The sequence below is a fragment of the Nerophis ophidion genome, linkage group LG08, assembly GCF_033978795.1.
Source record: "Nerophis ophidion isolate RoL-2023_Sa linkage group LG08, RoL_Noph_v1.0, whole genome shotgun sequence".
NCBI classification, from domain to species: Eukaryota; Metazoa; Chordata; class Actinopteri; order Syngnathiformes; family Syngnathidae; genus Nerophis; species Nerophis ophidion.
Window position 1 is genome coordinate 67,593,636 of NC_084618.1, and position 23,274 is coordinate 67,616,909.

General features: G+C 46.0%; 1 protein-coding gene across 1 annotated transcript in view; it reads right to left on the minus strand.

Moving 5' to 3' along the window:
- Positions 1 to 487: 487 nt before the first annotated feature.
- Positions 488 to 23,274, minus strand: part of LOC133558456 (KN motif and ankyrin repeat domain-containing protein 1-like) — a 64,895-nt gene continuing 42,108 nt past the window's right edge. The window contains exons 6-11 of the mRNA XM_061909838.1: positions 22,220 to 22,363; positions 22,032 to 22,119; positions 20,000 to 20,207; positions 15,348 to 15,490; positions 937 to 1,137; positions 488 to 598 (exon numbers count right to left, since the gene is read on the minus strand). Of these exons, the coding sequence (XP_061765822.1) occupies positions 488 to 598; positions 937 to 1,137; positions 15,348 to 15,490; positions 20,000 to 20,207; positions 22,032 to 22,119; positions 22,220 to 22,363 (895 nt within the window). The remainder of the gene's footprint in view (positions 599 to 936; positions 1,138 to 15,347; positions 15,491 to 19,999; positions 20,208 to 22,031; positions 22,120 to 22,219; positions 22,364 to 23,274) is intronic.

The following is a 23,274-nucleotide window of genomic DNA, read 5'->3' on the forward strand; positions in this document are numbered from 1 at the left end:
GTGACATGTGACACGTGACATGTGACACGTGATACATGACATGTGACACGTGACATGTGACATGTGACACGTGACATGTGACATGTGACATGTGACACGTGACATGTGAAACGGGACATGTGACATGTGACATGTGACATGTGACACGTGACATGTGAAACGGGACATGTGACATGTGACACGTGATATGTGACATGTGACATGTGACACGTGATACGTGACATGTGACATGTGACATGTGACACGTGACATGTGACACGTGACACGTGACATGTGACACGTGACATGTGACATGTGACATGTGACACGTCACATGTGACACGTGACATGTGACGTGACACGTGACATGTGACATGTGACACGTGACATGTGACACGTGACATGTGACACGTGACATGTGACACGTGATACGTGACATGTGACACGTGACATGTGACACGTGATACATGACATGTGACACGTGACATGTGACACGTGACATGGTGTTTCAGTCACCTACCTCATTGAGTCCTCTGGAGAAGTTGGTGCGTGCGTACAGAAGCGCCGCAATGTCGTGATGGCCCGTCTCCATGGCGATGGACAAGGCGGTGCTCTGGTCCTGGTGTGGCACACAACACAATCATGATGACCACACCCTTATGTATCCAAAGTGGGCGTGGCACACAACACAATCATGATGACCACACCCTTATGTATCCAAAGTGGGCGTGGCACACAACACAATCATGATGACCACACCCTTATGTATCCAAAGTGGGCGTGGCACACAACACAATCATGATGACCACACCCTTATGTATCCAAAGTGGGCGTGGCACACAACACAATCATGATGACCACACTCTTATGTATCCAAAGTGGGCGTGGCACACAACACAACCATGATGAGTGTGCACGCTGGTATGATAAGCAAAGTGGGCGTGGCTATTGACTCACGCTGTCCTGCAGCAGGGGGTCACAGTCGGGCTGGTCCAGCAGCAACTTGACCATGGCGGTGTGTCCGTGCTCGCTGGCACACATCAGCGCCGTGGAGCCCTCGTCGTCCTGAAGGTTGACCTTTGCCCCGCGGGCCAGGAGGGCTCGCACCATGTCCACACGGCTGTGACTGACCGCCAGCATCAGCGCCGTCTGACCAGCCTGGACACAACATTTGTAGACATCTTTGACGTCCAATACACAAGTTGAAGTTACATTAATACAATTCTTTTATTTGACTTTATTGTCTGTTTATTTGGATTTTAGCTATTTTTAAATCATAACAATAATATATATATATATATATATATATATATATATATATATATATATATATATATTATATCCAAATTACAATAATTATTTATACATTTTATTATTTTTTATTTTTGGTTGAATTTATTGTATTCTACTTTATTATTGCATTTATTTTTAAGTTAGAAACATTATATATATTTATTCTATTATATTTAGTTAAAATTAAATACATCAAAAGAAATTCAGTTGAGTTTATGTTTTATTTTAGTTTAGTTTAATTTAATAATTAAAAAAAACCCTCTTCTGATTCTGATTTAGTCTATTTTTTTAAATAATTTTTAAAATTTTATTTGCATTCATACATAACACGAAAGAGACACCCTCAGGGGCGCCCGAGAGAGAGAGAGAGAGAGAGAGAGAGAGAGAGAGGGGGCGGGGGTGTAGAATGAGATTTCCTGGTAAGGACCCCTGCAATTGGACAATTGACTACGAGTGCAGTCTGCAACTGTGGCAAAGTCTGCAAAAACTGGTCTAAAGATACCTCAGAGCAAAATGGGCTGCCTAAGGAAACCCTCGGCACAACGCACAGTGCCAGGACCCTGTACGTCACCTGAAGAGATGGAGGAGGATCCAGGCCCGGACACTCCCCAGGGTGCCCAGAACCTCCAAGCACCACCACCGGTGCAACCCCAAAGCAGAGCATCAGAGCATAGTGGTATATTGCAGCGGGCCACAATATCCCACCATGATCCGACAAGGAGTCAGAGTGGCAACAGTTTGAAGATGCTAATGCAGCCCTGGATGCAACAGCCAAGGGTGATGTGGTCCAGAGGCTCAAGACAATGAGCACATTCATAATAAGCATTGCATCAGACAGGTTTGGCATGGAGGAACAACTGCAGCACCAATTCCAAACCGGCCAGAAACCAAGATTTCCCAACTCAGACAAGAACTGAGAGTCCTCAGGAGCCAGTACAGGAAGGCGAGCGACGATGAGAAGGCAGCCTTGGCAGAACTGAGGGGTGTGGTAAGGGATAGGCTACTCACCCTGCGAAGTGTGCCCAGTGACACAGGAAGAGAGGCAAGCACAGGGCCTTAAGGGATCGGCTACTCACCCTGCGGTGTGCCAAGTGACACAGGAAGAGAGGCAAGCACAGTGCCTTAAGGGATAGGCTACTCACCCTGCGAAGTGCCCAGTGACACAGGAAGAGAGGCAAGCACAGTGCCTTAAGGGATCGGCTACTCACCCTGCGACGTGCCCAGTGACACAGGAAGAGAGGCAAGCACAGGGCCTTAAGGGATCGGCTACTCACCCTGCGGTGTGCCAAGTGACACAGGAAGAGAGGCAAGCACAGTGCCTTAAGGGATCGGCTACTCACCCTGCGACGTGCCCAGTGACACAGGAAGAGAGGCAAGCACAGGGCCTTAAGGGATCGGCTACTCACCCTGCGGTGTGCCAAGTGACACAGGAAGAGAGGCAAGCACAGTGCCTTAAGGGATAGGCTACTCACCCTGCGACGTGCCCAGTGACACAGGAAGAGAGGCAAGCACAGTGCCTTAAGGGATCGGCTACTCACCCTGCGGCGTGCCCAGTGACACAGGAAGAGAGGCAAGCACAGGGCCTTAAGGGATCGGCTACTCACCCTGCGGTGTGCCAAGTGACACAGGAAGAGAGGCAAGCACAGTGCCTTAAGGGATCGTCTACTCACCCTGCGACGTGCCCAGTGACACAGGAAGAGAGGCAAGCACAGGGCCTTAAGGGATCGGCTACTCACCCTGCGGTGTGCCAAGTGACACAGGAAGAGAGGCAAGCACAGTGCCTTAAGGGATCGGCTACTCACCCTGCGACGTGCCCAGTGACACAGGAAGAGAGGCAAGCACAGGGCCTTAAGGGATCGGCTACTCACCCTGCGGTGTGCCAAGTGACACAGGAAGAGAGGCAAGCACAGTGCCTTAAGGGATAGGCTACTCACCCTGCGACGTGCCCAGTGACACAGGAAGAGAGGCAAGCACAGTGCCTTAAGGGATCGGCTACTCACCCTGCGGCGTGCCCAGTGACACAGGAAGAGAGGCAAGCACAGGGCCTTAAGGGATCGGCTACTCACCCTGCGGTGTGCCAAGTGACACAGGAAGAGAGGCAAGCACAGTGCCTTAAGGGATCGGCTACTCACCCTGCGACGTGCCCAGTGACACAGGAAGAGAGGCACGCACAGTGCCTTAAGGGATAGGCTACTCACCCTGCGACGTGCCCAGTGACACAGGAAGAGAGGCAAGCACAGTGCCTTAAGGGATCGGCTACTCACCCTGCGGCGTGCCCAGTGACACAGGAAGAGAGGCAAGCACAGGGCCTTAAGGGATCGGCTACTCACCCTGCGGTGTGCCAAGTGACACAGGAAGAGAGGCAAGCACAGTGCCTTAAGGGATCGGCTACTCACCCTGCGACGTGCCCAGTGACACAGGAAGAGAGGCAAGCACAGGGCCTTAAGGGATCGGCTACTCACCCTGCGGTGTGCCAAGTGACACAGGAAGAGAGGCAAGCACAGTGCCTTAAGGGATCGGCTACTCACCCTGCGACGTGCCCAGTGACACAGGAAGAGAGGCAAGCACAGGGCCTTAAGGGATCGGCTACTCACCCTGCGGTGTGCCAAGTGACACAGGAAGAGAGGCAAGCACAGTGCCTTAAGGGATAGGCTACTCACCCTGCGACGTGCCCAGTGACACAGGAAGAGAGGCAAGCACAGTGCCTTAAGGGATCGGCTACTCACCCTGCGGCGTGCCCAGTGACACAGGAAGAGAGGCAAGCACAGGGCCTTAAGGGATCGGCTACTCACCCTGCGGTGTGCCAAGTGACACAGGAAGAGAGGCAAGCACAGTGCCTTAAGGGATCGGCTACTCACCCTGCGACGTGCCCAGTGACACAGGAAGAGAGGCACGCACAGTGCCTTAAGGGATAGGCTACTCACCCTGCGACGTGCCCAGTGACACAGGAAGAGAGGCAAGCACAGTGCCTTAAGGGATAGGCTACTCACCCTGCGACGTGGCCAGTGACACAGGAAGAGAGGCACGCACAGTGCCTTAAGGGATCGGCTACTCACCCTGCGACGTGCCCAGTGACACAGGAAGAGAGGCAAGCACAGGGCCTTAAGGGATCGGCTACTCACCCTGCGACGTGCCCAGTGACACAGGAAGAGAGGCAAGCACAGTGCCTTAAGGGATAGGCTACTCACCCTGCGACGTGCCCAGTGACACAGGAAGAGAGGCAAGCACAGGGCCTTAAGGGATCGGCTACTCACCCTGCGGTGTGCCAAGTGACACAGGAAGAGAGGCAAGCACAGTGCCTTAAGGGATAGGCTACTCACCCTGCGACGTGCCCAGTGACACAGGAAGAGAGGCAAGCACAGTGCCTTAAGGGATCGGCTACTCACCCTGCGACGTGCCCAGTGACACAGGAAGAGAGGCAAGCACAGTGCCTTAAGGGATCGGCTACTCACCCTGCGACGTGCCCAGTGACACAGGAAGAGAGGCAAGCACAGTGCCTTAAGGGATCGGCTACTCACCCTGCGACGTGCCCAGTGACACAGGAAGAGAGGCAAGCACAGGGCCTACATTGCAAATCCATTTGGATTCACAGGGAAGCTGCTGGGAGAGAAGTGCAGTAGTCAGCTCTCATGTCAGGAGGACATCAACCTCCACATCAAGAACACCTACAGCGACGGCATGAGACAGCGAGACCTCGGCCACTGTGCAGCCCTCACATGCCCACTAGAACCCTGCACCCTGTTTGGCATCAGTGAACCCAACCTGAAGGAAGTTAAGGAGGTAATCAAGTCTGCCAGAACAACATCAGCACCAGGCCCAAGTGGAGATCCATTCAAGGTCTTCAAACAGTGTCCCCGCCTGTTAGAGGTGCTGACACAGCACCAGACTTCTGAAGATACTTTCTCATCAGCAGAATCTCTGTAGAGCAGGACTTCCCTGGCCCAGGAAACCTTCAACTCCTCTGCCAGACTACTAAAAGGAAGCTGCAGCTTGGTGTTGTGCCCAAACAAAGCAATGCAGTTCAGGCTCCGTGGCAGACCCAGCCACCTGCGCAAGGGACAAGCTGATCGTCCTCTCAAAAACCTCCACGATGGTCATTGGGAATTCGTACATCAGCAGCGACCGGAGGAGACGAGGCAGGATGCCATGCTGATATATCCAGGCCTTCAACTTCCCAGGAAGTCCTGACTTGTCCACAGCTGAGAGCCACATGTTGAGGTTATCGCTGGTAGCTTGACATGCAGCGATATCCTTCAGATCGCTAGTGAAGCTTCCCCAGGCTCTTCTCTGGCTTTTCTGACACAGATGGAATTTGAGTGTCTGCCGGACTGAAGCGAAAGTGGTCGATTACCTTTCCTTTCCTCAAGACCAAGGACCTGGACTTAGCAAGTTTGAAGCTCTTTCTCGCCCAACTAATGAGTCGATCAAGGCCTGGAAAGAGCCATCTGCATCCAGGCACTGATGTTGTAGTTACCTTGAGATCATCCATGAATGCTCTAATCGGAGGTTGCTGGGTGCCAGATTTGGACAAAGGGCCTCTCAGCACTCTACTTCCACAGACTTCATGAGTATATTCATGGCCAGTGCAAACATGGACACAGACATGGTACAGCCTGTGATGATGACTCTCCAGACCATGCCAACCTGCTGTTGAAATGCCGGCGGTCAACCTCCAACTAAAGTTGTTGTGATAGTCCAGGATGAGATGCCAATCTTCTCTGGGATGTGGTATCTGCTCAGAGACAAGTCCACCAACTGCTGTGGAATTCATCCATAAGCATTGGCGAGGTCCAGCACAGTACTGCCAAGTTGCCCGTGCTCTCTCGTGCCTCTCGGTTCAGCTGTGTTACCATGCCAGGGTGTTACCATGCCACCGTGTTACCACGCCAGTGTGTTACCACGCCAGGATGTTACCACGCCAGTGTGTTAACACGCCAGTGTGTTACCACGCCAGTGTGTTACCATGCCACTGTGTTACCACGCCAGTGTGTTACCATGCCAGTGTGTTAACACGCCAGTGTGTTACCATGCCACTGTGTTACCACGCCAGTGTGTTACCATGCCACTGTGTTACCACGCCAGTGTGTTACCACGCCAGTGTGTTACCACGCCAGTGTGTTACCACGCCAGTGTGTTAACACGCCAGTGTGTTACCACGCCAGTGTGTTAACACGCCAGGATGTTACCACGCCAGTGTGTTACCACGCCAGTGTGTTAACACGCCAGGATGTTAACACGCCAGTGTGTTACCACGCCACTGTGTTACCACGCCAGTGTGTTACCACGCCACTGTGTTACCACGCCAGTGTGTTAACACGCCAGTGTGTTACCACGCCAGTGTGTTACCACGCCAGTGTGTTAACACGCCAGTGTGTTAACACGCCAGTGTGTTACCACGCCAGTGTGTTAACACGCCAGTGTGTTACCACGCCACTGTGTTACCACGCCAGTGTGTTACCACGCCACTGTGTTACCACGCCAGTGTGTTACCACGCCAGTGTGTTACCACGCCAGGATGTTACCATGCCACTGTGTTACCACGCCAGGATGTTACCACGCCACTGTGTTACCACGCCAGTGTGTTAACACGCCAGGATGTTAACACGCCAGTGTGTTACCACGCCACTGTGTTACCACGCCAGTGTGTTACCACGCCACTGTGTTACCACGCCAGTGTGTTAACACGCCAGTGTGTTACCACGCCAGTGTGTTACCACGCCAGTGTGTTAACACGCCAGTGTGTTACCACGCCAGTGTGTTACCACGCCAGTGTGTTAACACGCCAGTGTGTTACCACGCCACTGTGTTACCACGCCAGTGTGTTACCACGCCACTGTGTTACCACGCCAGTGTGTTACCACGCCAGGATGTTACCATGCCACTGTGTTACCACGCCAGGATGTTACCACGCCACTGTGTTACCACGCCAGTGTGTTAACACGCCAGGATGTTACCACGCCAGTGTGTTACCATGCCAGTGTGTTAACACGCCAGGATGTTACCATGCCACTGTGTTACCACGCCAGGATGTTACCACGCCACTGTTACCACGCCAGTGTGTTAACACGCCAGGATGTTACCACGCCAGTGTGTTACCATACCAGTGTGTTAACACGCCAGTGTGTTACCACGCCACTGTGTTACCACGCCAGTGTGTTACCACGCCACTGTGTTACCACGCCAGTGTGTTAACACGCCAGTGTGTTACCACGCCAGTGTGTTACCACGCCAGTGTGTTAACACGCCAGTGTGTTACCACGCCAGTGTGTTACCACGCCAGTGTGTTAACACGCCAGTGTGTTACCACGCCACTGTGTTACCACGCCAGTGTGTTACCACGCCACTGTGTTACCACGCCAGTGTGTTACCACGCCAGTGTGTTACCACGCCAGGATGTTACCATGCCACTGTGTTACCACGCCAGGATGTTACCACGCCACTGTGTTACCACGCCAGTGTGTTAACACGCCAGTGTGTTACCACGCCAGTGTGTTACCACGCCAGTGTGTTAACACGCCAGTGTGTTACCACGCCAGTGTGTTACCACGCCAGTGTGTTAACACGCCAGTGTGTTACCACGCCACTGTGTTACCACGCCAGTGTGTTACCACGCCACTGTGTTACCACGCCAGTGTGTTACCACGCCAGTGTGTTACCACGCCAGGATGTTACCATGCCACTGTGTTACCACGCCAGGATGTTACCACGCCACTGTGTTACCACGCCAGTGTGTTAACACGCCAGGATGTTAACACGCCAGTGTGTTACCACGCCACTGTGTTACCACGCCAGTGTGTTACCACGCCACTGTGTTACCACGCCAGTGTGTTAACACGCCAGTGTGTTACCACGCCAGTGTGTTACCACGCCAGTGTGTTAACACGCCAGTGTGTTACCACGCCAGTGTGTTACCACGCCAGTGTGTTACCACGCCACTGTGTTACCACGCCAGTGTGTTACCACGCCACTGTGTTACCACGCCAGTGTGTTACCACGCCAGGATGTTACCATGCCACTGTGTTACCACGCCAGGATGTTACCACGCCAGGATGTTACCACGCCAGTGTGTTACCACGCCACTGTGTTACCACGCCAGTGTGTTACCACGCCACTGTGTTACCACGCCAGTGTGTTAACACGCCAGGATGTTACCACGCCACTGTTACCACGCCAGTGTGTTAACACGCCAGGATGTTACCACGCCAGTGTGTTACCACGCCAGTGTGTTACCACGCCAGGATGTTACCACGCCAGTGTGTTACCATGCCAGTGTGTTAACACGCCAGGATGTTACCATGCCAGGATGTTTGATACACCCTTGAACTCCTGGGACTCGTCCTTTCTGCACCGAGGTGTCAATATAGGTGTTCTTCAGGAGAAATCCCACAAGGCGATTAGAAAGGATCTTGAAGACGGTCTTGCACTCAACTCTGAGGAGGGAGAATGTCCTGAACTGCTTCATGTTCCTTGCCTACGTCCACTGCTCTTTTCCAGACAACCCGGAAGATCTTCCAAAGATGCTATTATTATTATTATTATTATTATTATTATTATTATTATTATTATTATTATCATTAGACACCGCGATGAGGTGTCGACTTGTCCAGGGTGCATCCTGCCTTCTGTCCAATTGTAGCTGAGATAGGCTCCAGCAACCCCCGCGACCCCGAAGGGAATAAGCGGTAGAAAATGAATGGATGGATGGATATTACTGGACATGTAGAAATTAAAAACAGTGGAGGGGCTAACCACATATTGTCATTACAGATAATAACTAATACAGATAATAACTAATAGAGATAATAACTAATAGAGATAATAAGTATTAGAGATAATAAGTAAGTATAAGTTGATGTGTCAAGAGGTTTTTATACAACTTTGTATTGTCCTCCATGTTGACAAGGGAACAACTTGGCCTGTTATACACGCTGCTCACCACTAGAGGGTGCCAGAAGTCCTTTTCATCATCTACTTTCTACTTCATAAATATAAACAGAAGGATGATGTTGCTTAAACAAATGTTGGATTGAATTCCTTGTAATAGCAGTAAAGATCAAAGCAAGTTAAAAGCACTTCAGCATTAAAAGTATACACTTAAAAACCTCTTTCATTGCACAAATATGTACATGTTGTGTACTTCACACACACACACACTTATTGTGTGTGTGTGTGTGTGTTTTCTTGGTACACAGCAGTCACCACGTGTATTATATATAAATGAAATAATATATAGTATGTGTCAGAGGAGTTACTCACCTGGTTATAATCATGATATACAAACCCTGTTTCCATATGAGTTGGGAAATGGTGTTAGATGTAAATATAAACAGAATACAATGATTTGCAAATCCTTTTCAAGCCATATTCAGTTGAATATGCTACAAAGACAACATATTTCATGTTCAAACTCATAAACATTTTTTTTGTGCAAATAATCATGAACTTTAGAATTTGATGCCAGCAACACGTGACCAAGAAGTTGGGAAAGGTGGCAATAAATACTGATAACGTTGAGGAATGCTTATCAAACACTTATTTGGAACATCCCACAGGTGTGCAGGCTAATTGGGAACAGGTGGGTGCCATGATTGGCTATAAAAACAGCTTCCCAAACATCTTACCTGGAGAAATCACTCCACGTAAGCGGCATGGCCGGAAACCAACATTGAATGACCGTGACCTTCCATCCCTCAGACGGCACTGTATCAAAATCAGACATCAATCTCTAAAGGATATCACCACATGGGCTCAGGAACACTTCATAAAACCACTGTCAGTAACTACAGTTTGTCACTACATCTGTAAGTGCAAGTTAAAGATCTACTATGCAAAGCCAAAGCCATTTATCAACAACATCCAAAAACGCCGCCAGCTTGGCTAAGCCTGAGCTCATCTAAGATGGACTGATGCAAAGTGGAAAAGTGTTCTGTGGTCTGACGAGTCCACATTTCAAATTGTTTTTGGAAATATTTGACATTGTGTCATCCGGACCAAAGGGGAAGTGAACCATCCAGACTATTATCCACGCAAAGTGTAAAAGCCAGCATGTGTGATGGTATGGGGGTGTATTAGTGCCCAAGACATGGGTAACTTACACATGTGTGATGGTATGGGGGTGTATTAGTGCCCAAGGCATGGGTAACTTACACATGTGTGATGGTATGGGGGTGTATTAGTGCCCAAGACATGGGTAACTTACACATGTGTGATGGTATGGGGGTGTATTAGTGCCCAAGGCATGGGTAACTTACACATCTGTGATGGTATGGGGGTGTATTAGTGAACAAGACATGGGTAACTTACACATGTGTGATGGTATGGGGGTGTATTAGTGAACAAGACATGGGTAACTTACACATGTGTGATGGTATGGGGGTGATATAGTGAACAAGACATGGGTAACTTACACATGTGTGATGGTATGGGGGTGTATTAGTGAACAAGACATGGGTAACTTACACATGTGTGATGGTATGGGGGTGTATTAGTGAACAAGACATGGGTAACTTACACATGTGTGATGGTATGGGGGTGTATTAGTGAACAAGACATGGGTAACTTACACATGTGTGATGGTATGGGGGTGTATTAGTGAACAAGGCATGGGTAACTTACACATGTGTGATGGTATGGGGGTGTATTAGTGAACAAGACATGACTAACTTACACATGTGTGATGGTATGGGGGTGTATTAGTGAACAAGGCATGGGTAACTTACACATGTGTGATGGTATGGGGGTGATATAGTGAACAAGACATGGGTAACTTACACATGTGTGATGGTATGGGGGTGTATTAGTGAACAAGACATGGGTAACTTACACATGTGTGATGGTATGGGGGTGTATTAGTGCCCAAGACATGGGTAACTTACACATGTGTGATGGTATGGGGGTGTATTAGTGCCCAAGGCATGGGTAACTTACACATGTGTGATGGTATGGGGGTGTATTAGTGCCCAAGGCATGGGTAACTTACACATGTGTGATGGTATGGGGGTGTATTAGTGAACAAGACATGGGTAACTTACACATGTGTGATGGTATGGGGGTGTATTAGTGCCCAAGGCATGGGTAACTTACACATGTGTGATGGTATGGGGGTGTATTAGTGAACAAGACATGGGTAACTTACACATGTGTGATGGTATGGGGGTGTATTAGTGCCCAAGGCATGGGTAACTTACACATGTGTGATGGTATGGGGGTGTATTAGTGCCCAAGACATGGGTAACTTACACATCTGTGATGGTATGGGGGTGTATTAGTGAACAAGACATGACTAACTTACACATGTGTGATGGTATGGGGGTGTATTAGTGCCCAAGACATGGGTAACTTACACATGTGTGATGGTATGGGGGTGTATTAGTGAACAAGACATGGGTAACTTACACATGTGTGATGGTATGGGGGTGTATTAGTGAACAAGACATGGGTAACTTACACATGTGTGATGGTATGGGGGTGTATTAGTGCCCAAGACATGGGTAACTTACACATGTGTGATGGTATGGGGGTGTATTAGTGAACAAGACATGACTAACTTACACATGTGTGATGGTATGGGGGTGTATTAGTGAACAAGACATGACTAACTTACACATGTGTGATGGTATGGGGGTGTATTAGTGAACAAGACATGGGTAACTTACACATGTGTGATGGTATGGGGGTGTATTAGTGAACAAGACATGGGTAACTTACACATCTGTGATGGTATGGGGGTGTATTAGTGAACAAGGCATGGGTAACTTACACATGTGTGATGGTATGGGGGTGTATTAGTGAACAAGACATGGGTAACTTACACATGTGTGATGGTATGGGGGTGTATTAGTGAACAAGACATGACTAACTTACACATGTGTGATGGTATGGGGGTGTATTAGTGAACAAGACATGGGTAACTTACACATGTGTGATGGTATGGGGGTGTATTAGTGAACAAGACATGGGTAACTTACACATGTGTGATGGTATGGGGGTGTATTAGTGAACAAGACATGGGTAACTTACACATGTGTGATGGTATGGGGGTGTATTAGTGAACAAGACATGGGTAACTTACACATGTGTGATGGTATGGGGGTGTATTAGTGAACAAGACATGGGTAACTTACACATGTGTGATGGTATGGGGGTGTATTAGTGAACAAGACATGGGTAACTTACACATGTGTGATGGTATGGGGGTGTATTAGTGAACAAGACATGACTAACTTACACATGTGTGATGGTATGGGGGTGTATTAGTGAACAAGACATGGGTAACTTACACATGTGTGATGGTATGGGGGTGTATTAGTGAACAAGACATGACTAACTTACACATGTGTGATGGTATGGGGGTGTATTAGTGAACAAGACATGGGTAACTTACACATGTGTGATGGTATGGGGGTGTATTAGTGAACAAGACATGGGTAACTTACACATCTGTGATGGTATGGGGGTGTATTAGTGAACAAGGCATGGGTAACTTACACATGTGTGATGGTATGGGGGTGTATTAGTGAACAAGACATGGGTAACTTACACATGTGTGATGGTATGGGGGTGTATTAGTGAACAAGACATGACTAACTTACACATGTGTGATGGTATGGGGGTGTATTAGTGAACAAGACATGGGTAACTTACACATGTGTGATGGTATGGGGGTGTATTAGTGAACAAGACATGGGTAACTTACACATGTGTGATGGTATGGGGGTGTATTAGTGAACAAGACATGGGTAACTTACACATGTGTGATGGTATGGGGGTGTATTAGTGAACAAGACATGGGTAACTTACACATGTGTGATGGTATGGGGGTGTATTAGTGAACAAGACATGACTAACTTACACATGTGTGATGGTATGGGGGTGTATTAGTGCCCAAGACATGGGTAACTTACACATGTGTGATGGTATGGGGGTGTATTAGTGAACAAGACATGGGTAACTTACACATGTGTGATGGTATGGGGGTGTATTAGTGAACAAGACATGACTAACTTACACATGTGTGATGGTATGGGGGTGTATTAGTGAACAAGACATGACTAACTTACACATGTGTGATGGTATGGGGGTGTATTAGTGAACAAGACATGACTAACTTACACATGTGTGATGGTATGGGGGTGTATTAGTGAACAAGACATGGGTAACTTACACATGTGTGATGGTATGGGGGTGTATTAGTGAACAAGACATGGGTAACTTACACATGTGTGATGGTATGGGGGTGTATTAGTGGCCAAGGCATGGGTAACTTACACATGTGTGATGGTATGGGGGTGTATTAGTGCCCAAGGCATGGGTAACTTACACATGTGTGATGGTATGGGGGTGTATTAGTGAACAAGACATGGGTAACTTACACATGTGTGATGGTATGGGGGTGTATTAGTGGCCAAGGCATGGGTAACTTACACATGTGTGATGGTATGGGGGTGTATTAGTGCCCAAGGCATGGGTAACTTACACATGTGTGATGGTATGGGGGTGTATTAGTGCCCAAGACATGACTAACTTACACATGTGTGATGGTATGGGGGTGTATTAGTGGCCAAGACATGGGTAACTTACACATGTGTGATGGTATGGGGGTGTATTAGTGAACAAGACATGGGTAACTTACACATGTGTGATGGTATGGGGGTGCATTAGTGCCCAAGGCATGGGTAACTTACACATGTGTGATGGTATGGGGGTGTATTAGTGAACAAGACATGACTAACTTACACATGTGTGATGGTATGGGGGTGTATTAGTGAACAAGACATGGGTAACTTACACATGTGTGATGGTATGGGGGTGTATTAGTGAACAAGACATGGGTAACTTACACATGTGTGATGGTATGGGGGTGTATTAGTGAACAAGACATGACTAACTTACACATGTGTGATGGTATGGGGGTGTATTAGTGAACAAGACATGACTAACTTACACATGTGTGATGGTATGGGGGTGTATTAGTGAACAAGACATGACTAACTTACACATGTGTGATGGTATGGGGGTGTATTAGTGAACAAGACATGACTAACTTACACATGTGTGATGGTATGGGGGTGTATTAGTGAACAAGGCATGGGTAACTTACACATGTGTGATGGTATGGGGGTGTATTAGTGAACAAGACATGACTAACTTACACATGTGTGATGGTATGGGGGTGTATTAGTGAACAAGACATGGGTAACTTACACATGTGTGATGGTATGGGGGTGTATTAGTGCCCAAGGCATGGGTAACTTACACATCTGTGAAGGCACCATTAATGCTGAAAGGTACATACAGCTTTTGGAACAACATATGCTGCCATCTAAGCGCTGTCTTTTTCATGGACGCCCCTGCTTATTTCAGCAAGACAAGTGTTACAACAGCGTGGCTTCGTAGTAAAAGAGTGCGGGTACTTTCCTGGCCCGCCTGCAGTCCAGACCTGTCTCCCATGGAAAATGTGTGGTGCATTATGAAGCGTAAAATACGACAGCGGAGACCCCGGACTGTTGAAGGACTGAAGCTCTACATAAAACAAGAATGGGAAAGAATTCCACTTTCAAAGCTTCAACAATTAGTTTCCTCAGTTCCCAAACGTTTATTGAGTGTTGTTAAAAGAAAAGGTGATGTAACACAGTGGTGAACATGCCCTTTCCCAACTACTTTGGCACGTGTTGCAGCAATGAAATTCTAAAGTTAATTATTATTTGCAAACTACTTATTTTTTTTCAGTTTGAACATGAAATATGTTGTCTTTGTAGCATATTCAACTGAATATGGCTTGAAAAGGATTTGCAAATCATTGTATTCTGTTTATATTTACATCTAACACCATTTACCATGATGATGTATATGATACACACACATATGTGATGATGTATATGATACACACACATATTGATGATGTATATGATACACACATATGTGATGATGTATATGATACACACATATGTGATGATGTATATGATACACACACATATGTGGATGATGTATATGATACACACATATGTGATGATGTATATGATACACACACATATGTGGATGATGTATATGATGTACACATGAAAGAAGTTAGTCACCTGGCTAGCTTTAGCGTTGACGTCTCCTCTGTCAAAGAGATGTTCCACCACCTTCATGTCCTTCATGTCTTCTACTTCTTGTGTGGAGGCCAGCATGATGGATGTGTAGCCTGCCTTGTTGTGTGTGTTCATCTCACACACCTCTGCACAACAACACACAACTGTGCTGCATGAGCGTACAAACACAAGTTGTGCGTGCACACAAGTACACAACTATGCTGCACGAGCGTACAAACACAAGTTGTGCGTGCACACAAGTACACAACTATGCTACATAAGCGTACAAACACAAGTTGTGTGTCCACACAAGTAGACAACTATGCTGCATGAGCGTACAAACACAAGTTGTGCGTGCACACAAGTACACAACTATGCTGCATGAGTGTACAAACACAAGTTGTGCGTGCACACAAGTACACAACTATGCTGCACGAGCGTACAAACACAAGTTGTGTGTGCACACAAGTAGACAACTATGCTACATAAGCGTACAAACACAAGTTGTGTGTGCACACAAGTACACAACTATGCTGCATGAGCGTACAAACACAAGTTGTGCGTGCACACAAGTACACAACTATGCTGCATGAGTGTACAAACACAAGTTGTGCGTGCACACAAGTACACAACTATGCTGCACGAGCGTACAAACACAAGTTGTGCGTGCACACAAGTAGACAACTATGCTACATAAGCGTACAAACACAAGTTGTGTGTGCACACAAGTAGACAACTATGCTACATAAGCGTACAAACACAAGTTGTGTGTCCACACAAGTAGACAACTATGCTGCATGAGCGTACAAACACAAGTTGTGCGTGCACACAAGTACACAACTATGCTGCATGAGTGTACAAACACAAGTTGTGCGTGCACACAAGTACACAACTATGCTGCACGAGCGTACAAACACAAGTTGTGCGTGCACACAAGTAGACAACTATGCTACATAAGCGTACAAACACAAGTTGTGTGTGCACACAAGTACACAACTATGCTGCATGAGCGTACAAACACAAGTTGTGCGTGCACACAAGTACACAACTATGCTGCATGAGTGTACAAACACAAGTTGTGCGTGCACACAAGTACACAACTATGCTGCACGAGCGTACAAACACAAGTTGTGCGTGCACACAAGTAGACAACTATGCTACATAAGCGTACAAACACAAGTTGTGTGTGCACACAAGTACACAACTATGCTGCATGAGCGTACAAACACAAGTTGTGCGTGCACACAAGTGCACAACTATGCTGCATGAGCGTACAAACACAAGTTGTGTGTCCACACAAGTAGACAACTATGCTGCATGAGCGTACAAACACAAGTTGTGCGTGCACACAAGTACACAACTATGCTGCATGAGTGTACAAACACAAGTTGTGCGTGCACACAAGTACACAACTATGCTGCACGAGCGTACAAACACAAGTTGTGCGTGCACACAAGTAGACAACTATGCTACATAATCGTACAAACACAAGTTGTGTGTGCACACAAGTACACAACTATGCTGCATGAGCGTACAAACACAAGTTGTGCGTGCACACAAGTGCACAACTATGCTGCATGAGCGTACAAACACAAGTTGTGTGTCCACACAAGTAGACAACTATGCTGCATGAGCGTACAAACACAAGTTGTGCGTGCACACAAGTACACAACTATGCTGCATGAGCGTACAAACACAAGTTGTGCGTGCACACAAGTACACAACTATGCTGCACGAGCGTACAAACACAAGTTGTGCGTGCACACAAGTAGACAACTATGCTGCATGAGCGTACAAACACAAGTTGTGCGTGCACACAAGTAGACAACTATGCTACATAAGCGTACAAACACAAGTTGTGTGTGCACACAAGTACACAACTATGCTGCATGAGCGTACAAACACAAGTTGTGCGTGCACACAAGTAGACAACTATGCTGCATGAGCGTACAAACACAAGTTGTGTGTCCACACAAGTAGACAACTATGCTGCATGAGCGTACAAACACAAGTTGTGCGTGCACACAAGTACACAACTATGCTGCATGAGTGTACAAACACAAGTTGTGCGTGCACACAAGTACACAACTATGCTGCACGAGCGTACAAACACAAGTTGTGCGTGCACACAAGTACACAACTATGCTGCATGAGTGTACAAACACAAGTTGTGCGTGCACACAAGTACACAACTATGCTGCACGAGCGTACAAACACAAGTTGTGCGTGCACACAAGTAGACAACTATGCTACATAAGCGTACAAACACAAGTTGTGTGTGCACACAAGTAGACAACTATGCTACATAAGCGTACAAACACAAGTTGTGTGTCCACACAAGTAGACAACTATGCTGCATGAGCGTACAAACACAAGTTGTGCGTGCACACAAGTACACAACTATGCTGCATGAGTGTACAAACACAAGTTGTGCGTGCACACAAGTACACAACTATGCTGCACGAGCGTACAAACACAAGTTGTGCGTGCACACAAGTAGACAACTATGCTACATAAGCGTACAAACACAAGTTGTGTGTGCACACAAGTACACAACTATGCTGCATGAGCGTACAAACACAAGTTGTGCGTGCACACAAGTACACAACTATGCTGCATGAGTGTACAAACACAAGTTGTGCGTGCACACAAGTACACAACTATGCTGCACGAGCGTACAAACACAAGTTGTGCGTGCACACAAGTAGACAACTATGCTACATAAGCGTACAAACACAAGTTGTGTGTGCACACAAGTACACAACTATGCTGCATGAGCGTACAAACACAAGTTGTGCGTGCACACAAGTGCACAACTATGCTGCATGAGCGTACAAACACAAGTTGTGTGTCCACACAAGTAGACAACTATGCTGCATGAGCGTACAAACACAAGTTGTGCGTGCACACAAGTACACAACTATGCTGCATGAGTGTACAAACACAAGTTGTGCGTGCACACAAGTACACAACTATGCTGCACGAGCGTACAAACACAAGTTGTGCGTGCACACAAGTAGACAACTATGCTACATAATCGTACAAACACAAGTTGTGTGTGCACACAAGTACACAACTATGCTGCATGAGCGTACAAACACAAGTTGTGCGTGCACACAAGTGCACAACTATGCTGCATGAGCGTACAAACACAAGTTGTGTGTCCACACAAGTAGACAACTATGCTGCATGAGCGTACAAACACAAGTTGTGCGTGCACACAAGTACACAACTATGCTGCATGAGCGTACAAACACAAGTTGTGCGTGCACACAAGTACACAACTATGCTGCACGAGCGTACAAACACAAGTTGTGCGTGCACACAAGTAGACAACTATGCTGCATGAGCGTACAAACACAAGTTGTGCGTGCACACAAGTAGACAACTATGCTACATAAGCGTACAAACACAAGTTGTGTGTGCACACAAGTACACAACTATGCTGCATGAGCGTACAAACACAAGTTGTGCGTGCACACAAGTAGACAACTATGCTGCATGAGCGTACAAACACAAGTTGTGTGTCCACACAAGTAGACAACTATGCTGCATGAGCGTACAAACACAAGTTGTGCGTGCACACAAGTACACAACTATGCTGCATGAGTGTACAAACACAAGTTGTGCGTGCACACAAGTACACAACTATGCTGCACGAGCGTACAAACACAAGTTGTGCGTGCACACAAGTACACAACTATGCTGCATGAGGGTACAAACACAAGTTGTGCGTGCACACAAGTACACAACTATGCTGCACGAGCGTACAAACACAAGTTTTGCGTGCACACAAGTACACAACTATGCTGCATGAGGGTACAAACACAAGTTGTGCGTGCACACAAGTAGACAACTATGCTACATAAGCGTACAAACACAAGTTGTGTGTGCACACAAGTACACAACTATGCTGCATGAGCGTACAAACACAAGTTGTGCGTGCACACAAGTACACAACTATGCTGCACGAGCGTACAAACACAAGTTGTGCGTGCACACAAGTACACAACTATGCTGCATGAGCGTACAAACACAAGTTGTGCGTGCACACAAGTACACAACTATGCTGCACGAGCGTACAAACACAAGTTGTGCGTGCACACAAGTACACAACTATGCTGCATGAGCGTACAAACACAAGTTGTGCGTGCACACAAGTAGACAACTATGCTGCATGAGCGTACAAACACAAGTTGTGCGTGCACACAAGTAGACAACTATGCTGCACGAGCGTACAAACACAAGTTGTGCGTGCACACAAGTACACAACTATGCTGCATGAGCGTACAAACACAAGTTGTGCGTGCACACAAGTACACAACTATGCTGCATGAGCGTACAAACACAAGTTGTGCGTGCACACAAGTACACAACTATGCTGCATGAGCGTACAAACACAAGTTGTGCGTGCACACAAGTACACAACTATGCTGCACGAGCGTACAAACACAAGTTGTGCGTGCACACAAGTACACAACTATGCTGCATGAGCGTACAAACACAAGTTGTGCGTGCACACAAGTACACAACTATGCTGCATGAGCGTACAAACACAAGTTGTGTGTGCACACAAGTACACAACTATGCTGCATGAGCGTACAAACACAAGTTGTGCGTGCACACAAGTACACAACTATGCTGCATGAGCCTACCTCCCTCCAGCAACTTGTGCACCACCTGGAAGTTGGCGTGTGAGACGCTGTAGTGCAGAGTTGTGTTGCCGTTGCTGTCGGCCATGTTGACCACAAGACGCAGCAGCCGGTCAGAGATCATCCTCAAGTTGGACATGAAGTCTTCTACCAAGTCTGCACTCGCACACTTGCCACTGGACACTGACATCCACTCCTCCTGAACCTCACGCTGCAACACACACACACACACACACACACACACACACACACACACACACACACACATGAGTCAATGTTACAACTTCATCTTATTAATGAGTGAACTGGCACTGGTACTATAATATTGGTATCTGGACAACCCTGGTGTATATAAATATAGTTCATATTTTATATTTATATTTTATTTCTGAAATATAAGAATGGATTTCAAATTGGGATGAATGGGCGTAAGGGACAAGCGGTAGAAAACGGATGGCTGGGTAAAACGGGTGGAAAGGGGACTATGGGTGTTATTTCATGTGAAGAGGGCTCCAATAATGTTCTAGGAAGTATTTGTCTCTGTGGGTGGAGGTGGGCGGCCAACATGCAAACAAATAGCAGATGTCAGCTCAGGTGTAGATCAAGGGTGTCCTAACTTTCTGACTTGGGAGCACAAAGTCTTACAGTCTACTCTGCTTTCTTGTATTATATCCAAATACATGTCCTGCTGACTACATCTTGTACTCATAGAACTCATATACCAGCAATAGAAGGGATATACCAGTAATAGAAGGGATATACCATTAATAGAAGGGATATACCAGTAATAGAAGGGATATACCATTAATAGAAGGGATATACCAGTAATAGAAGGGATATACCATTAATAGAATGCATATACCAGTAATAGAAGGGATATACCAGTAATAGAAGGGATATACCATTAATAGAAGGGATATACCAGTAATAGAAGGGATATACCATTAATAGAATGCATATACCAGTAATAGAAGGGATATACCATTAATAGAATGCATATATCAGTAATAGAAGGGATATACCAGTAATAGAAGGGATATACCATTAATAGAATGCATATATCAGTAATAGAAGGGATATACCAGTAATAGAAGGGATATACCATTAATAGAAGGGATATACCAGTAATAGAAGGGATATACCATTAATAGAAGGGATATACCAGTAATAGAAGGGATATACCATTAATAGAATGCATATATCAGTAATAGAAGGAATATATTATTAATAGAATGGATATATAATTGGATAATAAGAGTGTGAGAGTGTAAGCTGCTTAGAGAAGCAGCGTGCAGCAAACATGTTTACTACGTGTGGAGAGTGTCTGAGGTTTGTCCCATCATGCACTCTAATGGATTTCAATCGCTGTCATTCTGACTTTTTTATGGGGCTTGGACATTTTTCATAATATCCACAAAGTTCAGTGAGCACCTTTATGTTAGTTGCATTTTTATGTATTTCTTTTTTTTGCACCATGACTAGGGAAGGTTGTTTGGGTTGTGTCATATAAGTAAATGCTGTGCTGTGAAGGTTAGTTACTCACATTGTCAGCAAGGTGGCAGCAGATCAGTAGCATTCTAAAAGCTGCGGTGTATTTCAAACAAATTTGTAGTTTATCGGCATGATGTTTTAATTGAAGTCAAAATCCAAACAGTTGTTCTTTGTCTTATTTTGAAACATTTCCTGAACATTCCATGAAGATCCACCCAGAACTTGTTGAGTTACGTTGCTACCTGACTTTGTGAGTGACTCCTACACCAGGTAACAATTACAGCGCTATTATGCATACAAATAATCGTGATAATAATAATAATTATATTTGTTTAAAAAAAATGAGTACATTTAAAGGATTATTTTGTTATTGAAATGTTGAGTCATTGAAGTGAAAATGAAAAAAGTATTGTGTTAAAATACAATAACTGTGTTGTGTTTCAATGACATCAAGCACGCCTACATTTGTATTTGTGGAATATTTACTTGGAATTGTTTGAATGACATCAGCAAACATTCTGAAAGTCAGCATTTGTCTGCTCACCAACTCTCTGCTGGGTAAACGCTTGCCCTCATTCAGGTGTGTCTTGAGGGTGTGGCACGCTGACAGCATGCCCTCTGAGAACTTGTACCTTTACACACACACACACACACACACACACACACACACACACACGGTGGTCAAAGTGGCGAGTCGCGACATAAGAAGGGGCGCCCAAAAGCCCAGAATACCTTTTGGTGATTTGGGACTTTGGGGAGCCTTTGGTTGCCTTAGTGGTGGCGCTCTTGAGCCGTCTGGGCGGTGCCACATCCTGAGGAGACTTCCTGATTGGCCCTCGCTCCGCCTCCTTTTTGTCACGTGACACAGGGTTCAACCTTTTTGCCAGAAACAGAATGATTACGAGGAGATGAAGTAAAGATTGTGTGTGAACGCTCAACTGAAATAAGATGAATGTAGAAATGGTTTGAATGTTGAAGAGCTGATGCTAAGCTAACATGCTATTGGAATGTAGAAATGGTTTGAAAGTTGAATAGCTGATGCTAAGCTAACATGCTATTGGAATGTAGAAATGGTTTGAAAGTTGAAGGAGTTTTAAGGTATAATCTTGTCAGGGAGGTGAAGAGCAGAAGCTGTGCTGAATGCTAAATGTAGCTACAGTTAAGAGTTAGCATACAGTTAAGAGTTAGCATACTTCAAGACGTTACAAAGAATTTATGGGTTTTGGCCGTAAATATATTACATTAGCGTCAATGTGAGCATAACAAGTTAGCATGCTAACAAGGAAGCAAATAGCACTCTTCTAACATGGCGTCAAGGAACAAAATTCGTAATTATTAGGTTAAAACGTAGAAAATTAGCTAAAATGCTAGCATGCTAACATTTTATGCTAACTTTAGCAGCGTACCTATAATCTGGCGGCCTGAAGCAAAATCTATGATTATTAGGTTGAACTTACAAAATTAGCTAAAAATGCAAGCTTAAAATATTAGCATATTAACATTAGCATGCAAACAGGGGAAAAAGTAGTACACTTCTAAGATGGAGCCAAGTCATACAATCCATGACTGTTAGGTCCTAAAGTATCCTAAAGTATGCTAACAGGGGAACAGCTAGCATGTTTTTCAGATGGCACCAAGTAACAAAGTCCATGATTATTCAGTTAAAAAGTACAGAATTAGCCAAATGTTAGCATTTTAACATTAGCATGCTTACAGGGAATCAGCTTGCATAAAAATCAGACGATATCAAGTAACCAAATCCTTGCTTAGTAGTTTCAAAACCAGAC